Raw genomic sequence first — 21,560 nt, forward strand, 5'->3', positions numbered from 1 at the left:
CTATCTGGTGGCGAATGATGGAAAAGACATTTGGTCTCTAGCGATACATGCGCATTTTATCAAGGATTTTTATTTCAGAAGGACAGGTTGTGTTAATCCAGTAACATTGGTGTTTTATTGATCCAAGAATCTTGCCCAGCCTTGAAAGAAACTTGGATCAATACCCTACTAGTTTCCAAATGGACCGGATGGCCTCCGCTCGTCTCGTGTTCTTATGTCAGGAATCGATGATCCCATGATCCTCCAGGGAGGTGTCCAGCGCCCCAACTACCGCCCCACGCTGCTGCTCAGGGGAACCCAGCTCCGGCCCCCACGTTTCAATGCTATACCTGAAACTACAGTATGTTGGTCCTTTGCACATCAGGCTCCTGGAATATTTAGCCATCGCAAACTAAACAGCACTCTATCCCCGGCGTAAGAAATCAGGATGGAAAACTGTGTGGGCTGTGGTGAAGATGTTAAAGCAGACAACGTGCAAGTTAAATTCAGTGTTGCGCACTATATGAAATTTCATCGATGGGCTCTTTCCATGTGCAGCATATTGGTGCTGCAGTGAACACCCCTGCCTCACAACTCTTGGGTCATGGGTTCAATTCTGGGCTGAAGTATCATCTTTACGGACGTACATACTGTAGGCTCCCGGTGGATGGATGTTCTGTGGATACTCCAGTTTCCTCCCACGGTTCAGGATAACTGGTGCCCCCAGGTTGTCCTGTGTTGCCCCCTGTTCACAGATGCACTCTGGCTTATAGTAGCCTGATACTGAAAATGGATGGCACCATGTTTATAAAATTATTTTTTCCTTCAGTGAGGCTCCTGAGTCCTGATTATTGGAGCCTATGTTAAGTGTCCAATTCAGTGCATACAGCACTGTGGTTTTCTAACTGCTTAATGTATTAGAAAAAGTGTATGATAAAGGATAAAAGCTCTTTTTTCAGTGACCTGTAGTAACTAGTGAGGTACCATAACACATACCATAAGTGTTTAAGATCACTTCTTTGCTTTTATTGATTGAAAAAAGTTACATCTGATTTTGACTTTCATACTTGGCTAGTAAACATGACAGATTTGTCAGCTGAAAACACAGTAGAAGAAGAATTGAAGAGAATTCTAAAAGTCATTTTTTCAGACTGGACATAATGATTGGAAGAAATACAATAAACAGAAGGTGAGCAGCACTTCAAATTTCAACTAGAGACTTCGCCAGATGTTCTTCTTTCTCATTTACCAAATACGAAATCTAAAAGCTCAAGTCAGCCTCACTTCAATACTGAAAAGGTTTAGAACACTGCTACATGTTATGTTAGTGACACAGTAAATATTGCAAGATGCAAGTAAATACATTAAGACAGAATGAAAAAATGCCCAGAAGTTGTACAAACACATTTATGCAAGTTGGCATCTTGTACTCATCAATCTTCCTTTCACTCCAACTCCAACACAGATCATCTCGCCATCCTGCTCTAACTTCCTTAAAAAAAGTTACTCTCAACTCTAGTTATTTTAATAAAGACCATAAGACCATACTGTATTACACCTGTTTTAAGGTGCTCTTTTCTGTGATTCAGGCAGATATTTTACAGGTAATCAAAAGGATTAGGGATTCATGAGAGATGGAAACAATGGCCAACCAAATTAAAGGAGATTTAGAGAAATCTGACATGGAAAAAAATGGCCAGAAATGTCTGTATACTGTATATATTCAGACGTCCTCAAGAGATACAGAATTCAGTCAATTCAGAATTCAGTCAATTCAGAATTAAAATATAATTTTAAAACGTAATGCTTCTATATGGTTCCCTTAGAACATCCCCAGATGTTGTTCCAATGGAATTTACCTGCTAATTTCTAATAAATCCAAGTAGTAAACAGACTAAACAAGTTTAAACATTCAATAAAGATGATGCACCATGACAAAGTTTGGCGAGTTCATAAGCTAGGAATTTAGAACTGTTGATAACAGAGCTGCTGTAGTAAACTGGTCTTTATTACAGAGCACATCAAAAAAGAAGGAAGAAAATCTGTGAAACATAAAGAAACGTTTTATAGTTTTATTGATAAATTATTATCCTTTTTAAAAAGACACAAGGCATATTTCAACGTGAACTACTGCTTTTAGTGTTTTTTCAATGTACAAAGTTTTTTCCACATTCAGAACAAGATATTTATTGTGCCCATTTTGTCAACAGAATTCTGAACTATTGTAGATGCTACTGAATTGTTATAGATCCAAGAAACAAGCTGTAAGCAGGAAGAAGTTTCACAATACATTACAGGGAATTACATAGAGAGGATTCTAAATACTCTAACTGTTCCTTTTCTGACATAGGCAACTCAAACACTGGTGCAGAAAACCATGCATATGCGATTTCTAACATCTGTGGTAAAAAGAATCTTTACCAACCTGTTAGAAGGCAGTTGAAGTGTTGAAATACATTACATGTGTAGAGCTGATGACCAGAATGACCTAAAATAAGGTTTATTGCTTAAACTGAATGCAAGCGGTACAGGATGAAGTTAATTTTAAGGTTCAAGAACATACAGTACAAGTTACTGTTTCTGAAAGGCTAAGACCTATAAAGTATATTTATGAATCTGTTATTAATGACACAATGGATGTAACACAATAAAAGTCCTTGCAGTTCAGGTTATTCTAAAAAAAAACAACATACAGGCTGTTTCTGACACATTAGAACTCAGCTGATGTCTTTCGAGCTGGGCAATCTAGCAGCAAAAGAAAATAATAATTGCATAAAAATGTAGTGCAATGGGCAATTGTTCTTAAAAGGTTACTTCTTTTGGTCTAGTTGGTAACAAAACGCAGTACTTAAAACGTGTAAAATGTCCACCGTCTAGCATCCAACTCTGCCAAACTGAATCCACAAGAGGAAAAAAGGTCAAAGAAAAACTGCATGTTAAAGACAAGTCTATGCAAAACTGTTCTCCGGATAGCTGACTTTAACAGCTCCCCAGTAACAAGCCCGGACCAGGCAGATTAAACCCAGGAGGTAGGCAAAAGCCCAGGATACATAGGTGGCATGATAACGTCTAGCGAAGTCTTGGGTACCAACCTTCCAGAAAGAGTAAGAAAAACAAATACAAGTTAGATAAGGAATTAACAAGAACATCGTGATTACAGCTATCATTTAAAAGTTGATTTTATGTACAGCAGACTTGTTCAGGGGAACATATCTGAACATTTTAGGGTATAAAGAACTCTTGTGGTAAGCAACTCACATTCAGAGCATAAATATGCTGAAAATAATGCTGGGCTACAATGCTGGATAATACTAGTGTCTGTTTTAATTACTACATATCACCCCCTCTATGTTACTCAACCTAAGAAAATTAGTTAAGAACATATTTATTTCTTTTTGTAATAGGGTAAATACCAAATCAATAATTTGCAGGGTTTAACTTTGGTGTTATTCTTATTTCATTACGCTAGATAATATTCTACAGCTACACTGCATTGTCAAAAACTGGAATATCATGAAGTTGCATTGAACATAAAAGCAAGGCCTGAATGGGTAAGGAGGACCCACAACTGTACTTACAGTTAATCCGACACCGATGAAGATGCACATCATGCCGATAGTGACGTATGCACAGCAACGCCTTCGTGGAAGAGCACTACCGACAGAAGATCTGGAGAAACAGCACCAACTTATTTAAACATTCCTTCAAAGCACTTGCAGTATCAAACAGAAAGAGCCTTAATTTTAATAAGAAATGACACTGCTCATTTTGTGCCTGCAGTTAAGAATTCCCATTGCGTTATCACTTGAAATTCTACTTCCTACCAAATTCCATCTTTAAGCATTTTTATTTTTCTGTATCATGATCCATACTCTGATTATTGGCACTAATTCAATCACACATCTGGTTTCATCACAACCATCCTGTTTTATGAACTGTGAAAGCACTTCATAAATCTGCCGTCATCTTTGAAAGGTAATATTGTCATGTCACATTTTAATCACACCCAGACCAGAGCTTTAACTTATCCTGATACAATGACCACATGGAAAACTAATGAACATCTCGAATATTGTCTCTGGTTTTAACAAACTTTGAAAATATGCAGCCCGTATAAATATATGTATGAATAACATGAAAATACTTCTCCTTGCAAGGAACTTGAAAAACATGTTTATATGCCTGCTAATGCAGGCAATCAATATCCTGGCAATTTCTAACCAATCTATTCCCTAAGGAAACGATAAAACAGCACAGTACCATATACCTGTGAACTCAGTTTGGATTTGGAAGTCTGCACATGCTGTGTGAGCAAAACTGAAACCGTTTCTCAAAAAGGGTCTTTTCCAAGAGTTTGAAGTACAGTAAATGATACAGTAAATCACCCACACAATGTGGCATACACCGGAATACAAGACAAAAAAAGCCTGAAATCATAATTATATGCCGCTTCTTCTCAAATTTGTATTCTAAGAGACATAAATACTTTCCAATGGCAGAAATCAACCCCTATCAAGAGCCACTCAATGGGAGTTGCAAATAAAATGTTTGTAGGGCATCACCTGCTTGTAATTTTAACTATAGCTGAAATTGATGCAAAGCATCTCAGCAGGTTTCAGAAATGGCCATACTGTATGTCTTTACCTGACATTTGCACCGTTACTGGTAAAACAGCTTAAGCTTTTTGATTTTATGTATGCTTGTGCCACATGGGGTAGAGAAAAGAGAAACGTGGTATGCCATTACATTAAAATGTTCCTAAAACAAGCACTATGATTTTGTAAGAGAATTCTAGGAAACTAAGCTTAACATCCATCAGGATTCATGGAATCCACAAGGATTATTTTTACAATATTTTCTTGAATATTTCTGTAAGGATTTGTATTTGTCCTTGAATTATGTAATGTGGCTCTGCGGAATACAGGTAGTTATGAAGAATAGGTTAAGGTTTATTCCAGAAAGGAAAGGAAAAGAGAGAATATTTCGGCTGTGAAGCCTTCTTCCATCCTTTGAGAATGGAATAAACTTTTACCTGTTCCTTTGCAGCCTACGCATGCTGACGCAGCTCCCTACTTGAACTTTTATAACCCGTTATGAGGAGTGCTCAAAGGAATATGACAAGGCAATAAACAGAAGAAAAACGCCTATCAGCAACAACTATTCAAGACTCTCTGAGCTCTTAACAACATTAAAATATGCATTATGTTAAAATCTGCTCTTTATATACTGCTGTACTTTCCAGCACATGTTGACAGGAGTACTATAACAATTCTGTCTAGAAGGCTGCAACATGCTCACAGCAGGCATGAATACTGGTATTACACTCCAAGGCACAGCAATGCCTAAATGACAACAGATTGTCAACCAACTGGTTAACTGGCAGAAATACAGGAGAGGAAAGTGTCTCACATATAGCGAGCGTAGTACTCTTTGGCTTTGACTGAAATAGCTGAATATTAAAAAGCAGCAAATACTAAAGATGCAGTCAAGAGAAATACCTAAGGCTTGCTAATAACAGGTAACATACGCAGCAGAGTCTGCTGGGGGCCGGAGACAACAGAAAACTGAATAAATAACCCAGCTAGACTGCAGCCCAGATCAGAGTTTCAGTATTATTTTTGGCAGGAGAAACCCACAGTGCATCATGTGACCCATCCAGCTCCCTGTCTTGTCTAATTAGAACAACATCTCACATGTTTTGCATGTGACTGGATTTACACTGTAATACCTTTCTGACACAGCTTCCTAAGATTTCTAAAGTTTAGACTTGCAGATATTAATGAACACTGTACAGCAACATTTCTCATGTGTGTGTTTTAAATGTTGCTTAGGTAGGTGGCGAAAGGGACCATTTACAGAATTTGGAATCATAAATTAAGCTTGGGAGGTTCCACTGGTTGTTTCTTGTCATGCCATTTCTAAATCTGTAAATTGATGATAAAGTTAACTCATTTACTTATATCACCTCAATTGTTTCCATATGTGCGGCAGACCTTTTAAATTCAATTCAGGGAGCTGGCAACAAACAGCAAATTTGTCCAGATCTTTTAATATAATATTTTTAGCTGGCTCTTGAAATGACATCTGTATCACATAAACAACTGGATTGCCTAAAACAGAATTAAGTACACAGGGGACTAGAAGCCAGATCTCCTACTATGAGGTCCTCTTAATTAATCTTAGCATCACTCTATATTCTATACTTGAGCTTCATCAGACAGCAACACCACTTACACTGGTATTAGGTGTCCCATTCCCCTGTTACTGCCTGACAGCTGTCTGGCATCACAGAGCTCTTACTGAGTCATTCCCATATCAATGTTATCTATCACCAGCTACGGGTTTCTTATTTTCCTCTATATTGACTTAGAGATTGTCACTAAAACCAAAGCAGAAACCATTAGATATTCTTAGCTTCACTGTCTCCTAAGGAATAATATATACACTCCAGAGAAAATGTAAAAAAAAACAAACAAGAAACTTACATTTTTTTGCAGTGTGGGCATTTTGCCAATGTGTTGAATCGGAGCTCCATCCACTGTAAATGAAAGAATTATACATTAGGCCTGACAACATGATTACTGTGATTCATGCGAAATGTAAAGTGCTTTCGTCGTGCCTTTAGGGACAAGGCTCATGGAGCAGGCTAGTCCGTTAACGTAACGGTGCTCTAGGAAAGTGACCTGCACCTCAGACTGGGGTTGCCCCTGTCACGCTGAACACTGCTTCATGATCTAACATGTTTGCTGGCTTATTACATGCTGTGAAGTAACACAATCACAGATCAGAAAATATTATTTTAGGAATCGGATGTTCGTTTTTTAAAGAGGACACAGCACTATAGACACATAAATTAAGCTAGTATCATTTCTGAAAATAACACAAATTCAGTCCTTTGCCTGCTTTCCTTCTCATTGGTACATCTTAAACATTCTTAGAGGCTCCTATGACAGAGTCACTGGTATTGCAACAAACTGAAACAAAAAATGCTCGTGCCTTTTTTCATGAATACTGTCAGTACCATAACATTATGCTTATCATATCAGCTTTTGTATAAATGATTTCAATCAAAATCTTAAGGTTCCAGTTCTATTTTTAAATTCCTAAATATTACATGTTGCAAATATCTGAGCTTCAGAGCTCGGGATCAAACACTCAGGCCCTCAAATTTACCCTTAATAAAAATCACTGCTCCTGTAGCAACACTATTTTGAAGTTAATGATTCAAAAGTGTTATATACATTAGCTACTATAACTTAAGAGAAGGCAGAAGTTAGGATCCTGGACTTAACTGGACTTAGCTGAAAAGTTGTGGGATCAAATCCCATGTGAAACACTGTTGCTTGTACGCTTGAGCCAGACACTTCTCCCAAACTGTTCCAGTAAAATACCCAGCTGTACAAATGGGTGCAAATAAAAGTTCCTTTGGATGAAAGCATCTGTCAGATAAATTCATTTACCACATACGTATTTTTAGTTAAAAAAAATTCTCAAATCCATCAGCCTGCCGTTTTATCACAGACACTAAAATGAAAGCCTTGTTCAGAATGTATTCAATTTGAGGACATGCAATATTGTTCCCAAAACATAAATGACAGAAAACAAAGCAAGGATTCAGCAGAGCAGAGTATCCTACTCTGAGGTGTAGCTCCCTTGCTTTCAAGCAGGTCACACAAGTCCGGGCAGGTCGTACTTACTAGGAATGTATTGCCACAGTGTCCGCACAATACGCGCATGCCTTCGGGCTGGACTGGCAGAGCAGGCTGCGCGGGCTGCTCCTCTGGAATCACCATCACTGGGCTGAGATTGATTATTCGTCTGCTGTGGGAAAGGAGAGGAGTACAGCCTCGACACAGGCAGCTTTTAACACGCCGGCCTTCAGCCCTGTCTGTATGATCACACGCAACACACATACTATCTCCCATTTTCTCAATACAGTCCCCTCCTGTATATTCTACAGCACGGAGCAGAGAGGAACATATTTCTCATACTGTCACTGTGAGCTGAATTATACATATTTAAAAATAAGCTGCTACACAGTGCGAGTTTTGATTTCAGTTTTTTTGCCCAAAGTTTCCAAATTCTGATAATCCATCCAAAATGAGGATGGGTTTTACCTTTCTGAGGTTTTCCGTTTCCTCCTTCTATTTAACAGTATTCAACATTTACTTAAAAACAAAATAAGCAAGTGAAGTTTTAGGCATATTGTTTAGCAACAGGCGACACTTTATTTCTGTAATTTGAAAATCATAGTAAGCAGCAAACAGTAAACAAGGTTGATGCCAATTAACTTAATGCAACATGACCATCATATATGAAGGACACTTCTACTTCCTTCAAATACATTTTAAAGGATGGCACTGTGGTGTCCAGGTTTAAAAAAATCTGAATCCCCAGACACTTAATGAAATAAATAACAATTGTTTAATTATTGGATGAATTCTAAACACACACCTCCAAAGGGCTCCAGCAATAATGCCTAAAATGTGGTGTCCTGCACGGTCAGCCTTTTCTTTCATGAAAGAAACACCCACCCTTATCTCGCACAGAGAAAAAAAAAATCGAATCTTTTGATCCTCCGCACATCTTGCCTAAGGAAAAACTAGTACACCGTCCAAAGATCACAATTCATGGTCTGGCCACTGTGGGCCTAGTAGTACCTTAAGCCACACTTACCAGTTGGGCCTGGGACATCCTATCCTCCGAGACGTATCTTTACAGATTAGAAGACAGTTGCATGGACATCTTACATACTTCTTTCCTGCTGGAGGGTTTTTGATAGGCTAGGCAAGAAGGAATACCAGGTCACGGCATGCATAGTGGCCCCCCTAATGCGCTTCATTCACAAACGACTAACTCCAACGAGCATGTAACTATGTTGTCTGCACCCCTCCAAACAAATCACAGTGGTGCAAATAAAGCCCTACAATCACTGCTCTGAGATAGCAGCTCAATAAGAAATACTGACTGCACGGGCACGGGCTCCAAAGGACACACCACCCAAAGGTGCCAGCTCCCTGCACAGAGCTGCAAACACTTGACTACACTGCTGCATGGTCTAGATGCCAGCATGTTGATGTTCTAGCCTCGGAGAAAGCATGGCGAATTCAGTTTTCAGCCACCTTGTCTTCAAAGAGAGGGGAAGGTCTTAGCTAATCTAAAAGTACAAATGTTTAATTTGAACCAGGAAGCCTGAAAATTACCCAATAACTGCTGCCAAACTAGTAACCTCTACTGTGACCATCTAACCACTGTGCACCAAGGGATTTTGTGGGGTTTGAAAGAGATAAGATAAGATCACTTTATTAGCCATACACAATTTCTTGCATTAGGAATTCGTCTTTTTCGCATACCCCAGCTTGCTCTCCATGAGACACAGACACAAATACAGGGAGAGAAGCTTGGGGTCAGAGCGCAGGGTCAGTCATTGTACAGCGCCCCTGGAGCAGTTGGGGTCAAGGGCCTTGCTCAGGGGCCCAACGGAGTAGGATTCCTCTGCCGGCTGCAGGATACAAACCCGCAACCTTCCAGCCACAGGCACAGATCCTGAGCCACAGTGCCGCCTCTCTGTATAGGCCCCAGTCTGTATAGACTGTATAGGTATAAGTCTGTATAGGTCAGTCAAGCTGACATTCAAAACCCGACTAAGAATAAGAGAGTTTGTCTTTAGCTGTAAACAGTAAATCATTACTATCCTTATGCTGTATTTTTAATTTTATTAACAAAATTGGTACAAATTCTGCAATTTGGAAATTTAAAGAATGCATTAGGCATTCAGAAAATACTATGCATGCCCTGAAAAGCTATAAGGAACATTTTTCTACCAAACCACCAGTAGAATTCAGTTACACCATCCACAATATCTAATTGTATCTTTCTTAACTCTGTAGAAGGAGTAACATCACATCATGAGGTTTTTCGGGTCATTTGTTCTCATTTATCTCTTATAGGACTAAGGTTGTCATTTTTTTTTATCCTGCTGCAGTTAAGACCCAAAATAAAACCATCACATTTACTCAATGCTATACTGTTCACAAGAGCACAAACAGAGCAGGCTGTTCAACAGCACAAGGGCATGCAGGCATCCTGGCCTGAGACCTGCTCACGACAACACACCAAAACTAAGATACAGCTGTAAATCACTTAATGTGTTCATATTTTAAACTTGTTCTTTTAAATAAACCGCCTTCCATCAAGTACAAAATAAAACATACTGGCAAGACTGCCTATTAATGTCATCTAGCTGCAATCCCATTGCCTTCCAGCCTGTGCAGAAGCAAGCATAAATTCTGTCAGCACAGCACTTAAGATAATCTGTTGCCACAGCAGAATGAACCATTTTATTGATGTGTTTAGAAAGAGGGGGAGGGGCAGGACCGCCGAGATACAACCATACTCCACACTAGGATCAGATGTGACAAAACGACCATCACTACCCTCTATAAAAAAGCTCCGATATTAAAAAAACCCACAAACACATCAGAAAAAATGGAGAAGAAGGCAGGATTGTGGACAAGACTGACGGGCGCCTACCGTGGCTTCATTGCAAACGGTGCATTTCACCACGTGCTGATGCAGCTTGCCATCCAAGTTGATGAGAGACTGGCACACCCTGCAGTTAATGACGGGCACACCACTGGCATCTGGGCTGGCTATGGCAGTGTAAGGAGGAGGCAGTTCTGCTGCAGAGGACAAAAGGAAATAAAAGCTCATTTAAATAATCCAAAATGGGCCGTTCTCTCCCGAGAACACCCTGAGGGGGAAAGACACTAAGACCACATGAGCTCCACAATGTTTTCGGCTGCCGGCTTTCTGAAAACATTCAAACTCGAAATCCTCCAATTCCACTTCTTTCGTTTTATGGGCTGATTCTTCTAAATGGTCTTGTGATGGAAATGAAGGTTTTGGCTCTGACTTTTTGATATTGCTTTCTGTTCTTGGGAGTTGGGTGTTCATCATGTTCGGCCTTCAAGATGGGCTTATTTCACTAAGAATACACTGGGCAAGAGATTGCCTAGAATGGTTTTAAAAAACTCTGTAGTAAAGAGTCACACAACAAAATCATAGCAGAAAAAAAAAAGACATCAATACATTCTCAACAAACAACGGCAAAGAATAATAAACCACTGCGCTACATCTCTTAACTTTTTTTCTTTTCTGGATATTGTAGCAGGTAAGTCAATTGAGAACAAACTCCCTGTTACAGTAAAGACCTGTAGACCCATTTACACATAGCAGGGCAATTTACTAGAGAAATCTGAGTGAAACCAGATTGGTCAAACATACAACAGCAGCCCACCTGGAATTTGAGCCCACAACCCTGCAGTCTGGCACCTAGAGTGCAGAGCCCTGACACTGTGGTATTTTGGCTACAGTGGTATTTTTCAGGCCCAGATGCCTGAACCTATTGAGCAGCAGGTGCAGTCGGTAAAACTAATCCGTCTCGCAACAGCCTAAACCCAGTTCATGTTTCCTGTTAGTCGGTGAACAATTCAAGGCTTGGAGACGCCTGCTGCCCAACGACAGGAAGAGCCGACAGTGAAGGATCAGGAAGTGCTGTCGCCACAAACACTTCAAAGTTTAAAACGAGAGAAACCAGAAAGGGTGTACCACTAAATCGATCAAATTAAAACAACAAAAAGGGGTATACATGTTTATAGGCAAGTATTTTATCATAATGCTGCAGATGTAATGCCGTCTTCCTATTTCTTTTGCTGCGGTTTTTAAAAACTGCTGGAGACCGCTCGAGATATTAGCAAGCATCCACTCCTGAAGGCAGCAACAGCAAAGAGGCCTGCAGTCTGGACGGATCTATGCTGTCTCTTGGCCACAATCTCCAATGCAGCAATGCACAACTTCTCAAGAACAGCTCGGGTGGCGTAGGCGTTGGTCAGCGAAGTTCTCCTTAGCTTGCCAGATGCAGAGAGTACCAGGGAACCTGTAGTGTCAGCAAGAGCTGCTTCGCTCTTTCTATGGAAGCTAACTCTGTCATGGCGGCTCCTGTGGGACCCGCCAGTGTGACATGGCCCAAGACTGTGACAGAACGCTGCTCTGTCTTCCTTCCTACTTGTGCCTGAACACAGGTTTGAGCAATGCAAACTTGCAGGGTTGCAGGAAGAACTGGTGGCTTTCCAAACTGGTCGGTCGCAGAAAGAAACACGATAATCCATCCATGCATTTTCTGGCCACTCAACCTGGTAAGCTTAAAAGTAAGCAAGTAAAAGAAAAAGACCAGTTAACAGTGTATAAGCTGATTAGAATCAATGTGAATGCTAGTGTGATATAGTGTCTACTGTCATCCAGTTGGTGCTGCAATGGGGCTCCCCATAACCTGTAAAGCAATTTGAGTGGACAATCCAGAAAAGTGCTATATAAGCGTAAGCAATGATTAATTATTATTAATGAATATACAAATGAAATGCCACAAAAGTCACAACTCACTGTGCATGTCCGTTTAAATGTTCTTTCAAGGCATCGGTGTGCTATTATCAATTGGCACATGCATTTGCCTGTACATTTCCTGCCATTTGGAGCCACCTTGACCCCCAGAGTGGATGCTGCTTTCAAAAATAGGATAACGATCAGTTAATATTGCTGGCAATGTGCTTGTTTCCAGCACTCTGCTCCCCCTCAAGAAGCTGAGCTACTTAAATCTTAAAGGAGCCAGCAGAGGAAATGATGCCACAGATTGCAATTCAGTTCAGCTGTTTTCTGATTTGGATAACTTGAAAGAGCATTCTAGTTTAGGCTTAATACGTTCTGGTGTTCATGGAAATGAGGAATAAAAATATGGGAGTAGCTAGGGTCATAGACCATGCCCGAAAAACAATCCTAATCCGTGTGCCACTCTGAAATTAGTATTTCAAATTGACTTTATTTCTCCTGAATGAACCAATTACATATGAGTCATTATCTCACCAGGCTTGTAAAATGTGGTCTGCTCTCTAAAAAGGTCCTGTTTTGTAGATAATGTTCAATTAGCAAAATGCTTTTGCATTTTCAAAATGCATTGCACTGAGATTTTACAAAAAATGATACTCCCCAAACCCTACCTGAATGTACTGCAAAAATAAGCACATGATCACAGAGAGAGCAGGCAATAGCTACGCTCTCGCTGGCCCACAGAAGGAAGCTTTCTGTGAGACACCATGTTGTGTGATAAAGGTGAAGTTACTGTGTCAGTGGGAATTTACTTCCAAGTATTCTTCAGGATACAGGGAAACTTGATGGACTGTAAAAACAGCAATATGAAAATGAAAGTGCCATTTGCTCTGAATTATACTCTATTTTTATCATTAAACATTCCAAGCGCTGAAAAGTAAAGAAATGCATGCACACAGAAAGGATGATTTAGTTTCCACATTTTAAACCATAGACAATCTTAGCTGCACATTGAATGCTTTCTGTGAACTATGATTGAAGATTATAGGCACCGCTGGTTTGGTAACAGGATATGCAGGAAAAATTTACCTAATGCTGCATCATAGTGTTACTAATCCTAATTGCTTAATGCTGAAGTAACAAGGCATAGTGTTACTTCAGTAAACTTGCTAGAAAGATGTTATAACTGTCAGCTACACAAGTAAATGTGGAAGGAAAGCAAGAACCATTTAAAGACACATCCAGCTAGGGGAAGTGATGTCATCACAAATAGCTCTTACCTCTTAATTCTTAATTTTTTTCTGTCAAAACAACAAGCCAGGAGAAGGAGATAATCCAGTCTCCATTGTAGGCGAGTCAATTCTGAGCACATTAGAGCAGAATCGCCCTTACATTCATTGTGGTTTCTAACCTGTACCCGATGATCACCATTTTACACACGTGTCGGTCTTTTACAGTAATCTATGACAAAGAATTGAAAGAAAGAGAAAAGGCTTAGGGAAGTTCAATTGAAAAGCTCTGGTACAGAGAAAATCTAGGGCAAAACAATCAAAATAACTGAAGTTAATACGTTTAAATAAAAATAGCTTAGTTTTTAAAAACACAGAAGTAAACAAAACAAATGCCTTCAACTGTATTTTATTTAATTTCTATTACTAGATTTAACAGTTTATATCAGAAAATCATCAGAGTTTCATGTCTAGCTGATTAACAGATAAAATGTCTATATAGCCCCACAGCCACTCCTAAATTAAACGCTGGCAGGCCGAACCATGAAAGCATCACCACTAACTATCCAGTAACAAACATGTCCTGTTTGGATTGTATGCAGTGAAGATTACCTTATTTTTTCTTTAATTGCTGTAACAAACAGCACAGCTCTACCCAATAATTTGTATTAATTTATTATGAATAATCACAACCACTTTTTTAAAATTAAGACTTTGTCAGATCATACCTTTTCTCATTGTAGCTTGCAGTTTCTGTTTTAAGAAATGCTGGCTGTTGCTAATGTTTAAGTTGAAAATTTAGCAATAGTATTTTTCATTTGTTATTATCCTGCGGGTCTCTTATCCGATTTACCTAAGAAAACAATTAAACTTTCTTCACAGGCCAGCACTACCACTACTAACTATTTTCTACAAGCACAACAGGTTTATCAACATGTTCTGGGTATACCAATAAATCACAATGATATAGGGAGCAAAGCCAAAAATATTTTCCGTCTCTCTAGAGAGCTTCTAATGTTCACAATGTCCTTTGATTTACATTTAAATAAAATCAAGAATCACACCCTTTTTGCTACTAGTGCACTACTGGGAGCAAAACCAATTTCAGTGCGCTAAAAAGCCAAGACCCCTCTCAAGCTTGGTCAGGGCAGAATGTTTTTAAATTACTACAGGTAATGGGACTCACAGGATGAAAATGAGTGGTTAATGAAGAGAGCTATCTCACTATAGCTGTGATATGAATCTTTTCTCAACAGGGAATTCTCATAAAAGCACAGAAAATATATAACTGAAACCCTCTTTTAGAACAGGCTGAATATCACAGCCTTAACCATCTCCGTCCCTTCCTAGTACTGTGGTTTTCAAGCTCCTACATAAAATACGCAAAATGTTGAAAAACCAGAAGCATAAAAGCCAGTCAAGTGCATTATCATGCGTTGACAACAGCAATACGTGTTACCCCCACTTTAAAATGATTATTTAGTAGGCAATCACTCACATACTGTATTAATTATTTGTCATGTATTTAATGTACTAATTGTCATGTGTTGACAATTTCAGACTAAGCTTATTTTTGGTAAAAATGAAGACTAAGGAATATAACTTAAAGGCATTTGTCAAAAGCCAACTATAAAGTTTAACTTACTGTAATTTACAAGTGGCACAGGCTTTATATTATCAGAAATTATTGCAAGAGCAAACAATTTTTGAACTACTGATGAATTTAACCATTATGGTGCATTGGATAAACTTAAGGAATCTGACAAGTGACTAAACAACAACAATAATAATTATGATGATGATGATGATGATGATGATGATGATGAGTAAACAAGTGGATTTTGACATGAAGACCAAGAAAGCCATTTGCAAAAGAAAGAAGACTAAACATTTAAACATCTATAAAACCCCAAACAGTCAACGAACGTACAGATTTTTAACAGATTGTGACAGAAGAAAGACATCGCATAGAGCGGGGAATTCAAGCATTTGGGCAACACTGAAATCTCCAGTACAAGACAAAAAACTAAGACTGCACACTATGCCAAAATACTCGAGGCAAAAAGAGTAAATCCTTCAACAACACTGCACTTGATGAACTGCAAAGTTAATCGTTTCCAGGTGTACAATTCCCATAAAGATAAATAGGAAATATCAAAAATGAGATATTGACTCACTGCCAATGTTAGTATTAGAGCCCTTATTGCACATGACCCCTTTTGCTCTGCAGGGTCAGGACACGTTTGTGCGACTGAAGCAAATCTGATATTCTGCAATACGTGTTATCAAGACATAAATGGAGCACCTGGGATATGCGCAGAGTGTATTATACTGGTTTAAGTCTAGGTTATGTCATTGGCATTGTCTGCCATCGACACAGCCCAAGTGACGAAGCGCTGCTCAAGTCAGGTGACATGGGAGAGTGCACCGCTATGAGTGAGAGCAGCACTGAGCTTCCAGCCCATCCTAACAGTGCTGCAGGCTGTCTGGGACTTGCAGAGTGAGTGTCGAATGGGTGGCAAGCACACAGAGTTCATTATCACTTGGTGGTTGGTGGCTCCAAAACTGGGATATATGAATAGATTTTTTTAATATAAAAACACATTTAACGGATGATACCGATACAATTTGGCATCAAATGTTTGCCGCAAATTAAAAACGACAGATTGCTGAGTCACTGCAATTACCTAATCTGAATATAACTGAAAAATTAATTGTGGAAGGAAGCCAAGGACTGGCAGGAACCTGTAGTTTGACGACAAGAAAAGTTGCAAAATCAGAGAGTGAGAGAGCATGTGTGGGCGGTGGTGGCATAGCACAGATGCCTAATTTGGTGAATACAGCAACCAAGTGAAGGTGTGCAAATAATTTTGGCTTTGAACAACAGTATTTGCAGTGTATGTTTTGCTACGCATTTGTTTTAAAAGATTGTATGTAATGATGCTATATTATTATAATTGTAATAAAAATACAATAATGTAGTATTTTCCCCATAATTGAAATGACCCTTGTCAATGCATGTTTTTGCAAAGTTATGCCAAATGAAGTCTATCCATTCCGCTAACTCGTTGTTTATCTTATTTCTTGTAATCCCAAATAGTGAGAATTTTAACCAAACATGTCGCATTTCTTTCTCCCGAGTGTAAAAAGAATGTAGATTAAAAACTGTGGAAAAGGTTAACAAAGCCAGTAAGTAAATTTAATCAATGAAACATTTATGCATATTAAACTGCTGCCACAAAGTCACATTGCACTGTATCATTAGCAAGATGGAAACTCTGCACAACATTACTTCCAAAGCATATTCAAATATGTCCATGTGACTGCATACTGATTGCAGCAGACAGCAAAGATACAACAAAGGATCTCATTTTTCTTATTTGCTTCTGCACCTAAAACATCTTGGCTTCTAGGTCAACAACACAAGAGAAAGTGTGAGAGTATGTGCGTCTTCACCTATGACACCAGGATAATTGCAGGCCCCCTGTCCTGCCCAGAGATCCTTAAAGCAATTAAGTATGGGCACCCCAGCAAGAGCAGAACTGTAAGGACAGATGGGAGTAAAGCTCTGTGATTGAAGGCAGGAGGCCAGGTTATTCTTAGACTCTTCAGTCCATTTTATCGGTGCTGCCAAGGGGTTTCCAGTTTCGCAACAGGATTCGAGCAGCACCGCTTCGGCACTTCTTGAGTTGCCACTTGCAGTATTTCAAAGGCGGGAGGCCCAGATCTGCCGAACAGCCCTCTGCTATTGCTGTTAATCCTTTTCATGCACAGAAAGGCTGGTGCTCGTAGAGAAATTCGCCCCGAGAAGAGAGAGCACAGAGCGCGGTTTCCAATAATCCAGGCCTGAAAACATTCGATCAAAAAAAAAAATACAACTGCTGGTTCTTCATAGAGCAGATGTTCAAGGACATTGTTAAGGAGCACTGTCTTCTTTGCATAACATGTTGATGGTTTACAACAGGGAAAGTTTCTAAGAGGCGCCACGTGAACAGCATTCAGACGCCAAGCCTGTCCAGATTTCTCTTTAACCAGCGCAGCTTTTGAAAGCTGGCATTTTGTCCTACCAACCCGTCGATGTTTTCAGTCTACTGCTGCAGAGGTGAGCCATGGCACATTTCACAAATGAAACATTCTGTGAAAACACAGGTCTTACTGAGTGGCAAGTGTGATACAGATCTGTAAAAGCCCATCTACTCAGTTAAAGAAGACATTATCCTATTCCTTTCATTTACACCAGAGCTAGTCAGAGTCAGTAAGCCTGTATTTATGTTGACCTGTCGGGTCTGTTCAGTTCCCAAGCACCTCACGTTTGGAGCAGCACTGGCACTGTATATTAAAGCTCTGGAGAAGATTCCCCAATTCCCCAAGAACTACCAAAAAAAACAATGACAAATAAAGTAAAAACAGGGGCTTTCAACTGGAAAGAGGATAAGTCTGATATGTTGGTTATTCATTCTTTAACTATGAATGTTACAGCATATTTTTCCAAATTTCACAGTTTTAAAAACATGCGATTCATTCCCCCTGCTTGAGAAAATATACCAAAATTCAATATGAAATATCTTAAACTGTAATTAATAAGGGTACATTTAATAAACAAGAAATAATACAGCAAGCATATTGTCCTTTCTTTAAGATACTATTTATGTGCAATTTTTCATGATGGGAATTTCTATATCAAGCACTGGTTTCCCCTGCAAATACGCATTTAAACGTATTTTTACATTAACATTGAAGCCCAGTTACATGGGATACTCTGTGCCTCCGCTATCAGCTCGATAAAGTGCACCCAGGGAGCACAGCAAAGCATGATCTCTTTCAAAAAAAAACATTTTAAGCATTACCAAAATGTTTGTGCTGTGTTTCTTATCCTCCATTGAATTATATTTTTAAAGTATTATTATTTGGTTTTACAAAAACCCCAACTTACGTTATGAAACAATGATAATCCAAGGAATGTGAGGAACTCACTGGCACAATTCAACAAGCCAAGTGTATAACAGTAACCACATGACTTGAACGCCCCCCACTCTCATCTTGCCTTTACACTCTCTTTTACAGCTGATAGCATTAATCTCGCATTTTTCAGCCCAAAACTGTACATACAGTAAGAGGGGATCCAACTCTAAGCATCTTAAGCACTTATGCACACAATAACAACAGACAATGTGCCTCACAAATTCAGGCTTCATAGGAGTGTGGCTAAACGAAAGCCATTGCTGGAAAGAAAACACATCAAATCTCAATAACAGTTTGCCAGAAGTCACGTGAAAGTCTCAGAGACGAGGTGAAAAAGGAATCGAAGGTCTGGTAAGACTAAAGTTGACCTTACTGCCCTCAACACTAAGCACAGTTTGGTGTAAGCACAACACCACACGTTATCCCTACAGTGAAGCATGGTGGTGCTGGCGTCATGCTAGGAGGATTCTCCCGGGCATCGTGGCCTGGAAGACTTGTGAAGACAGAAGGCAAGATGGATGCAGAGGAAGCCTGGAGGAGAATCTGCTGCAGCCTGCCAGACGCCATGGACTTGGGAGAAGATTCATCTTGCAGAATAACAATGACCCTAAGCCAGACTGGAGTGGTTCAAAGCAAAAAGCCAAAGCTCTGGAGTGGTCCAGTCAAAGCCTTTGAATCTTTAATCGGGAATGTGTGGCAGGAATTGGAAATGGCTGCTCACCAACAGTCCCCATCCATCTCAAGGGGGGGTTTGAGCAGTTTTGCAAAGCACAACGATCACCAACTGCAGTGTCCAGATGGGCAAAGCTGGTAGAGACACTTATCCAAGAAGACTCGGGGTGGTAATTTGTGCCTCTACCAAATATTCACTCAAGGGTCATAAGTACTTACACAATTAGCCCTTTTGTGTTTTATATTAATGACAAATGTAGGACAAACTGTGGAATTTTGTTTCACTTTGACATTACAGAGTGTTTTGTGTTGAACCACTGCAACAAATCCCAATTAAATACAATATGATTCCATGTTGTAACAGAATAAAATGTGAAAGGGTCTAAGAGAAATGAATGGTTTTGACAGCCACTTTGTTGGCACATTTGGGAATTCAATGTTTTCTTAATCCAGCTCATTTACAGCACTGAAGCTACTGGGGTATTCTCGGGATGCTAATGTCAAAACTTCATGAAAGGCAAATATGAAATCATAACCCATCTGTACCCGAAGGAAAAATAAATCATTTCTGAAATTAAATGATACTGCTTCAAGAAAATGAAAGATCTTATTGAACTATCATGGGAAATGAAGGTGAGGCCCTGAATAGGTCTGGGCAAAAGTAAAAGCAGCATTTCTATCCTGCTGTGTCAAAGAACAGCACCGCCAGCACAGGAATCCCAGTGCTGGAGCTGGAAGGCACAACACAATAGAATTGTGCCCTTAGCAAGGATAAAACAGGCCCTCACGGTGTAATGATTACCGATCACTCCGGCACGTCCAGCAACAACATTGATTCTGGTTGATAAACAAATCATGACTGTGCTATTTCTAACGTGAAGGGACACAATTTTCACATTAGACTCCGGCTTTTGTGGCTTTTAAGACATATATACGTCTATAGGCCCCCCCATACAAGGGACTAGAGCTAATTCCATTACTGAGCTCCGCTTCCAGCTCCACCTTTTTTCATGTGAACCGGTCGGGTTATCCGCAGATGCCCTTGCCCGTTACAATTTCTTCGTTTTGTCTCCAAACGCCAACAACTCCGCACCACACACCCCAGTGAAAACACGAACGCCACGGGCGAACGCACGGCGCCGGCTTTACCTCTCGGGCTGGCGTCCTGCAGATACGGCGGCGCTGTAGGTGTGACATTACCGGAGTCTGGCAATGACAGCAAGGGAGACCGCTCATCCACCGTCTCCGAGGCCATGTCTGCAAGCGGTATCGCCTGACAGCCGCAGAGTTACAACAACAGCGCCCGTAGGTTTTCCTCCGCTTCTCTGGAAGCGGACCAATGCGTCATGAACAGCACAGACCCAGCAAGGGCAGCTGTTTGGAGGCGGGGCCAAGGGGCGGGGGGGCGGCCGGGGATAAGCCAGGGAAACGTGGGAATGAGCACGGGAATCCTGCGCTAGTGTAACGCAACGCTCCTGTCCGGGACTTCTCCCAGCCCAATCGCAGTCTTCGCAGATGACTTGGGCTCAGATGATGCGTCGTGTCGTGACGTGATGCAACAGCGCAGAACGGCTTTCTCGGCGGAGCCCGAAGAATTGTGAATAAACAAAAAGGATGGAATTAAAAAACGGGAGTGGTTACAGTTAATTTCTGTTAGAATGTGTATATATATAAAGAATATCTATGTAATATCTACAGTGTACAGGACGCTTATAATAAATCAGCATCGGTCAACAGAGAGCGTTAAACAGGCAGTGGTTGTATATAGTGGGACCTCTGTACAGGACTACTGAAAGACAGGAGACGTTAGTAAAACAGAAAAAAACGGGGTTGTTCATTAAAAAAACGTACCCCTTGACAAGGACCTTAAACTCTCAAGGAAATTAAACTCTCGTGTTTTATATGTACAGTATGTTTGTATAGAATTGCTGCTTCTTGTTCTCTTTCATCTTTAATCTCACCATTACATTGATCACATGTCTTATATCCAGTCCCGCTCTCCATCCCAGCAAAAAAAAGTTTTAGGGGTTTTAATGTATTATTTGGTTATCTGAAGTGTACAGCTGTACGACTTCGATAGCCTTGGAATAAAAGTTCGAATCAGGTTCCGTATTTTATTAAGTTTTTGAGGGGAGGGGAACAGAATGATATAAATACAATTAAAATAAAATAGTAGAATGTTGTTATAAAGACCCTATAGGATCACGTTTAGCCTTAAACATCTGGAAAAGTTGCAACCAGCACATTCCCACCTCCAGCCTCCAGCAGCAGGAAATACGTCACGGACCCCCGTGCAGCGTGGTTGGACCCGGTCTCGTGGTAGTCATATGACGAAGC

General features: G+C 40.1%; 1 protein-coding gene across 1 annotated transcript; it reads right to left on the reverse strand.

Annotated features, from left to right (window-relative positions):
* Positions 1–977: 977 nt before the first annotated feature.
* pip4p2 (phosphatidylinositol-4,5-bisphosphate 4-phosphatase 2) lies at positions 978–20,639 on the reverse strand. The gene is made up of 7 exons (XM_006635999.3): positions 20,373–20,639; positions 10,513–10,661; positions 8,656–8,762; positions 7,677–7,800; positions 6,465–6,517; positions 3,558–3,648; positions 978–3,071 (listed from the first exon to the last, which is right to left on the reverse strand). The coding sequence occupies exons 1-7, from the start codon at positions 20,476–20,478 to the stop codon at positions 2,928–2,930; spliced, it is 774 nt and encodes a 257-aa protein (XP_006636062.1). The 5' UTR covers positions 20,479–20,639; the 3' UTR covers positions 978–2,927.
* Positions 20,640–21,560: the final 921 nt, after the last annotated feature.

This window comes from Lepisosteus oculatus, chromosome 10 (genome assembly GCF_040954835.1).
Source record: "Lepisosteus oculatus isolate fLepOcu1 chromosome 10, fLepOcu1.hap2, whole genome shotgun sequence".
Taxonomy (NCBI): Eukaryota; Metazoa; Chordata; class Actinopteri; order Semionotiformes; family Lepisosteidae; genus Lepisosteus; species Lepisosteus oculatus.

Bases quoted from the DNA above. Each gene is read 5' to 3' on its own strand.
- pip4p2 (XM_006635999.3), bottom strand. From the start codon at position 20,478: ATGGCCTCGGAGACGGTGGATGAGCGGTCTCCCTTGCTGTCATTGCCA. The intron at 7,801-8,655 runs GTAAGTGTGGCT...CCTTTCCCACAG, and splicing joins GGATGTCCCAGGCCCAACTG to CAGACGAATAATCAATCTCA. The intron at 3,072-3,557 runs GTAAGTACAGTT...TCTTTCTGGAAG, and splicing joins TCATCGGTGTCGGATTAACT to GTTGGTACCCAAGACTTCGC.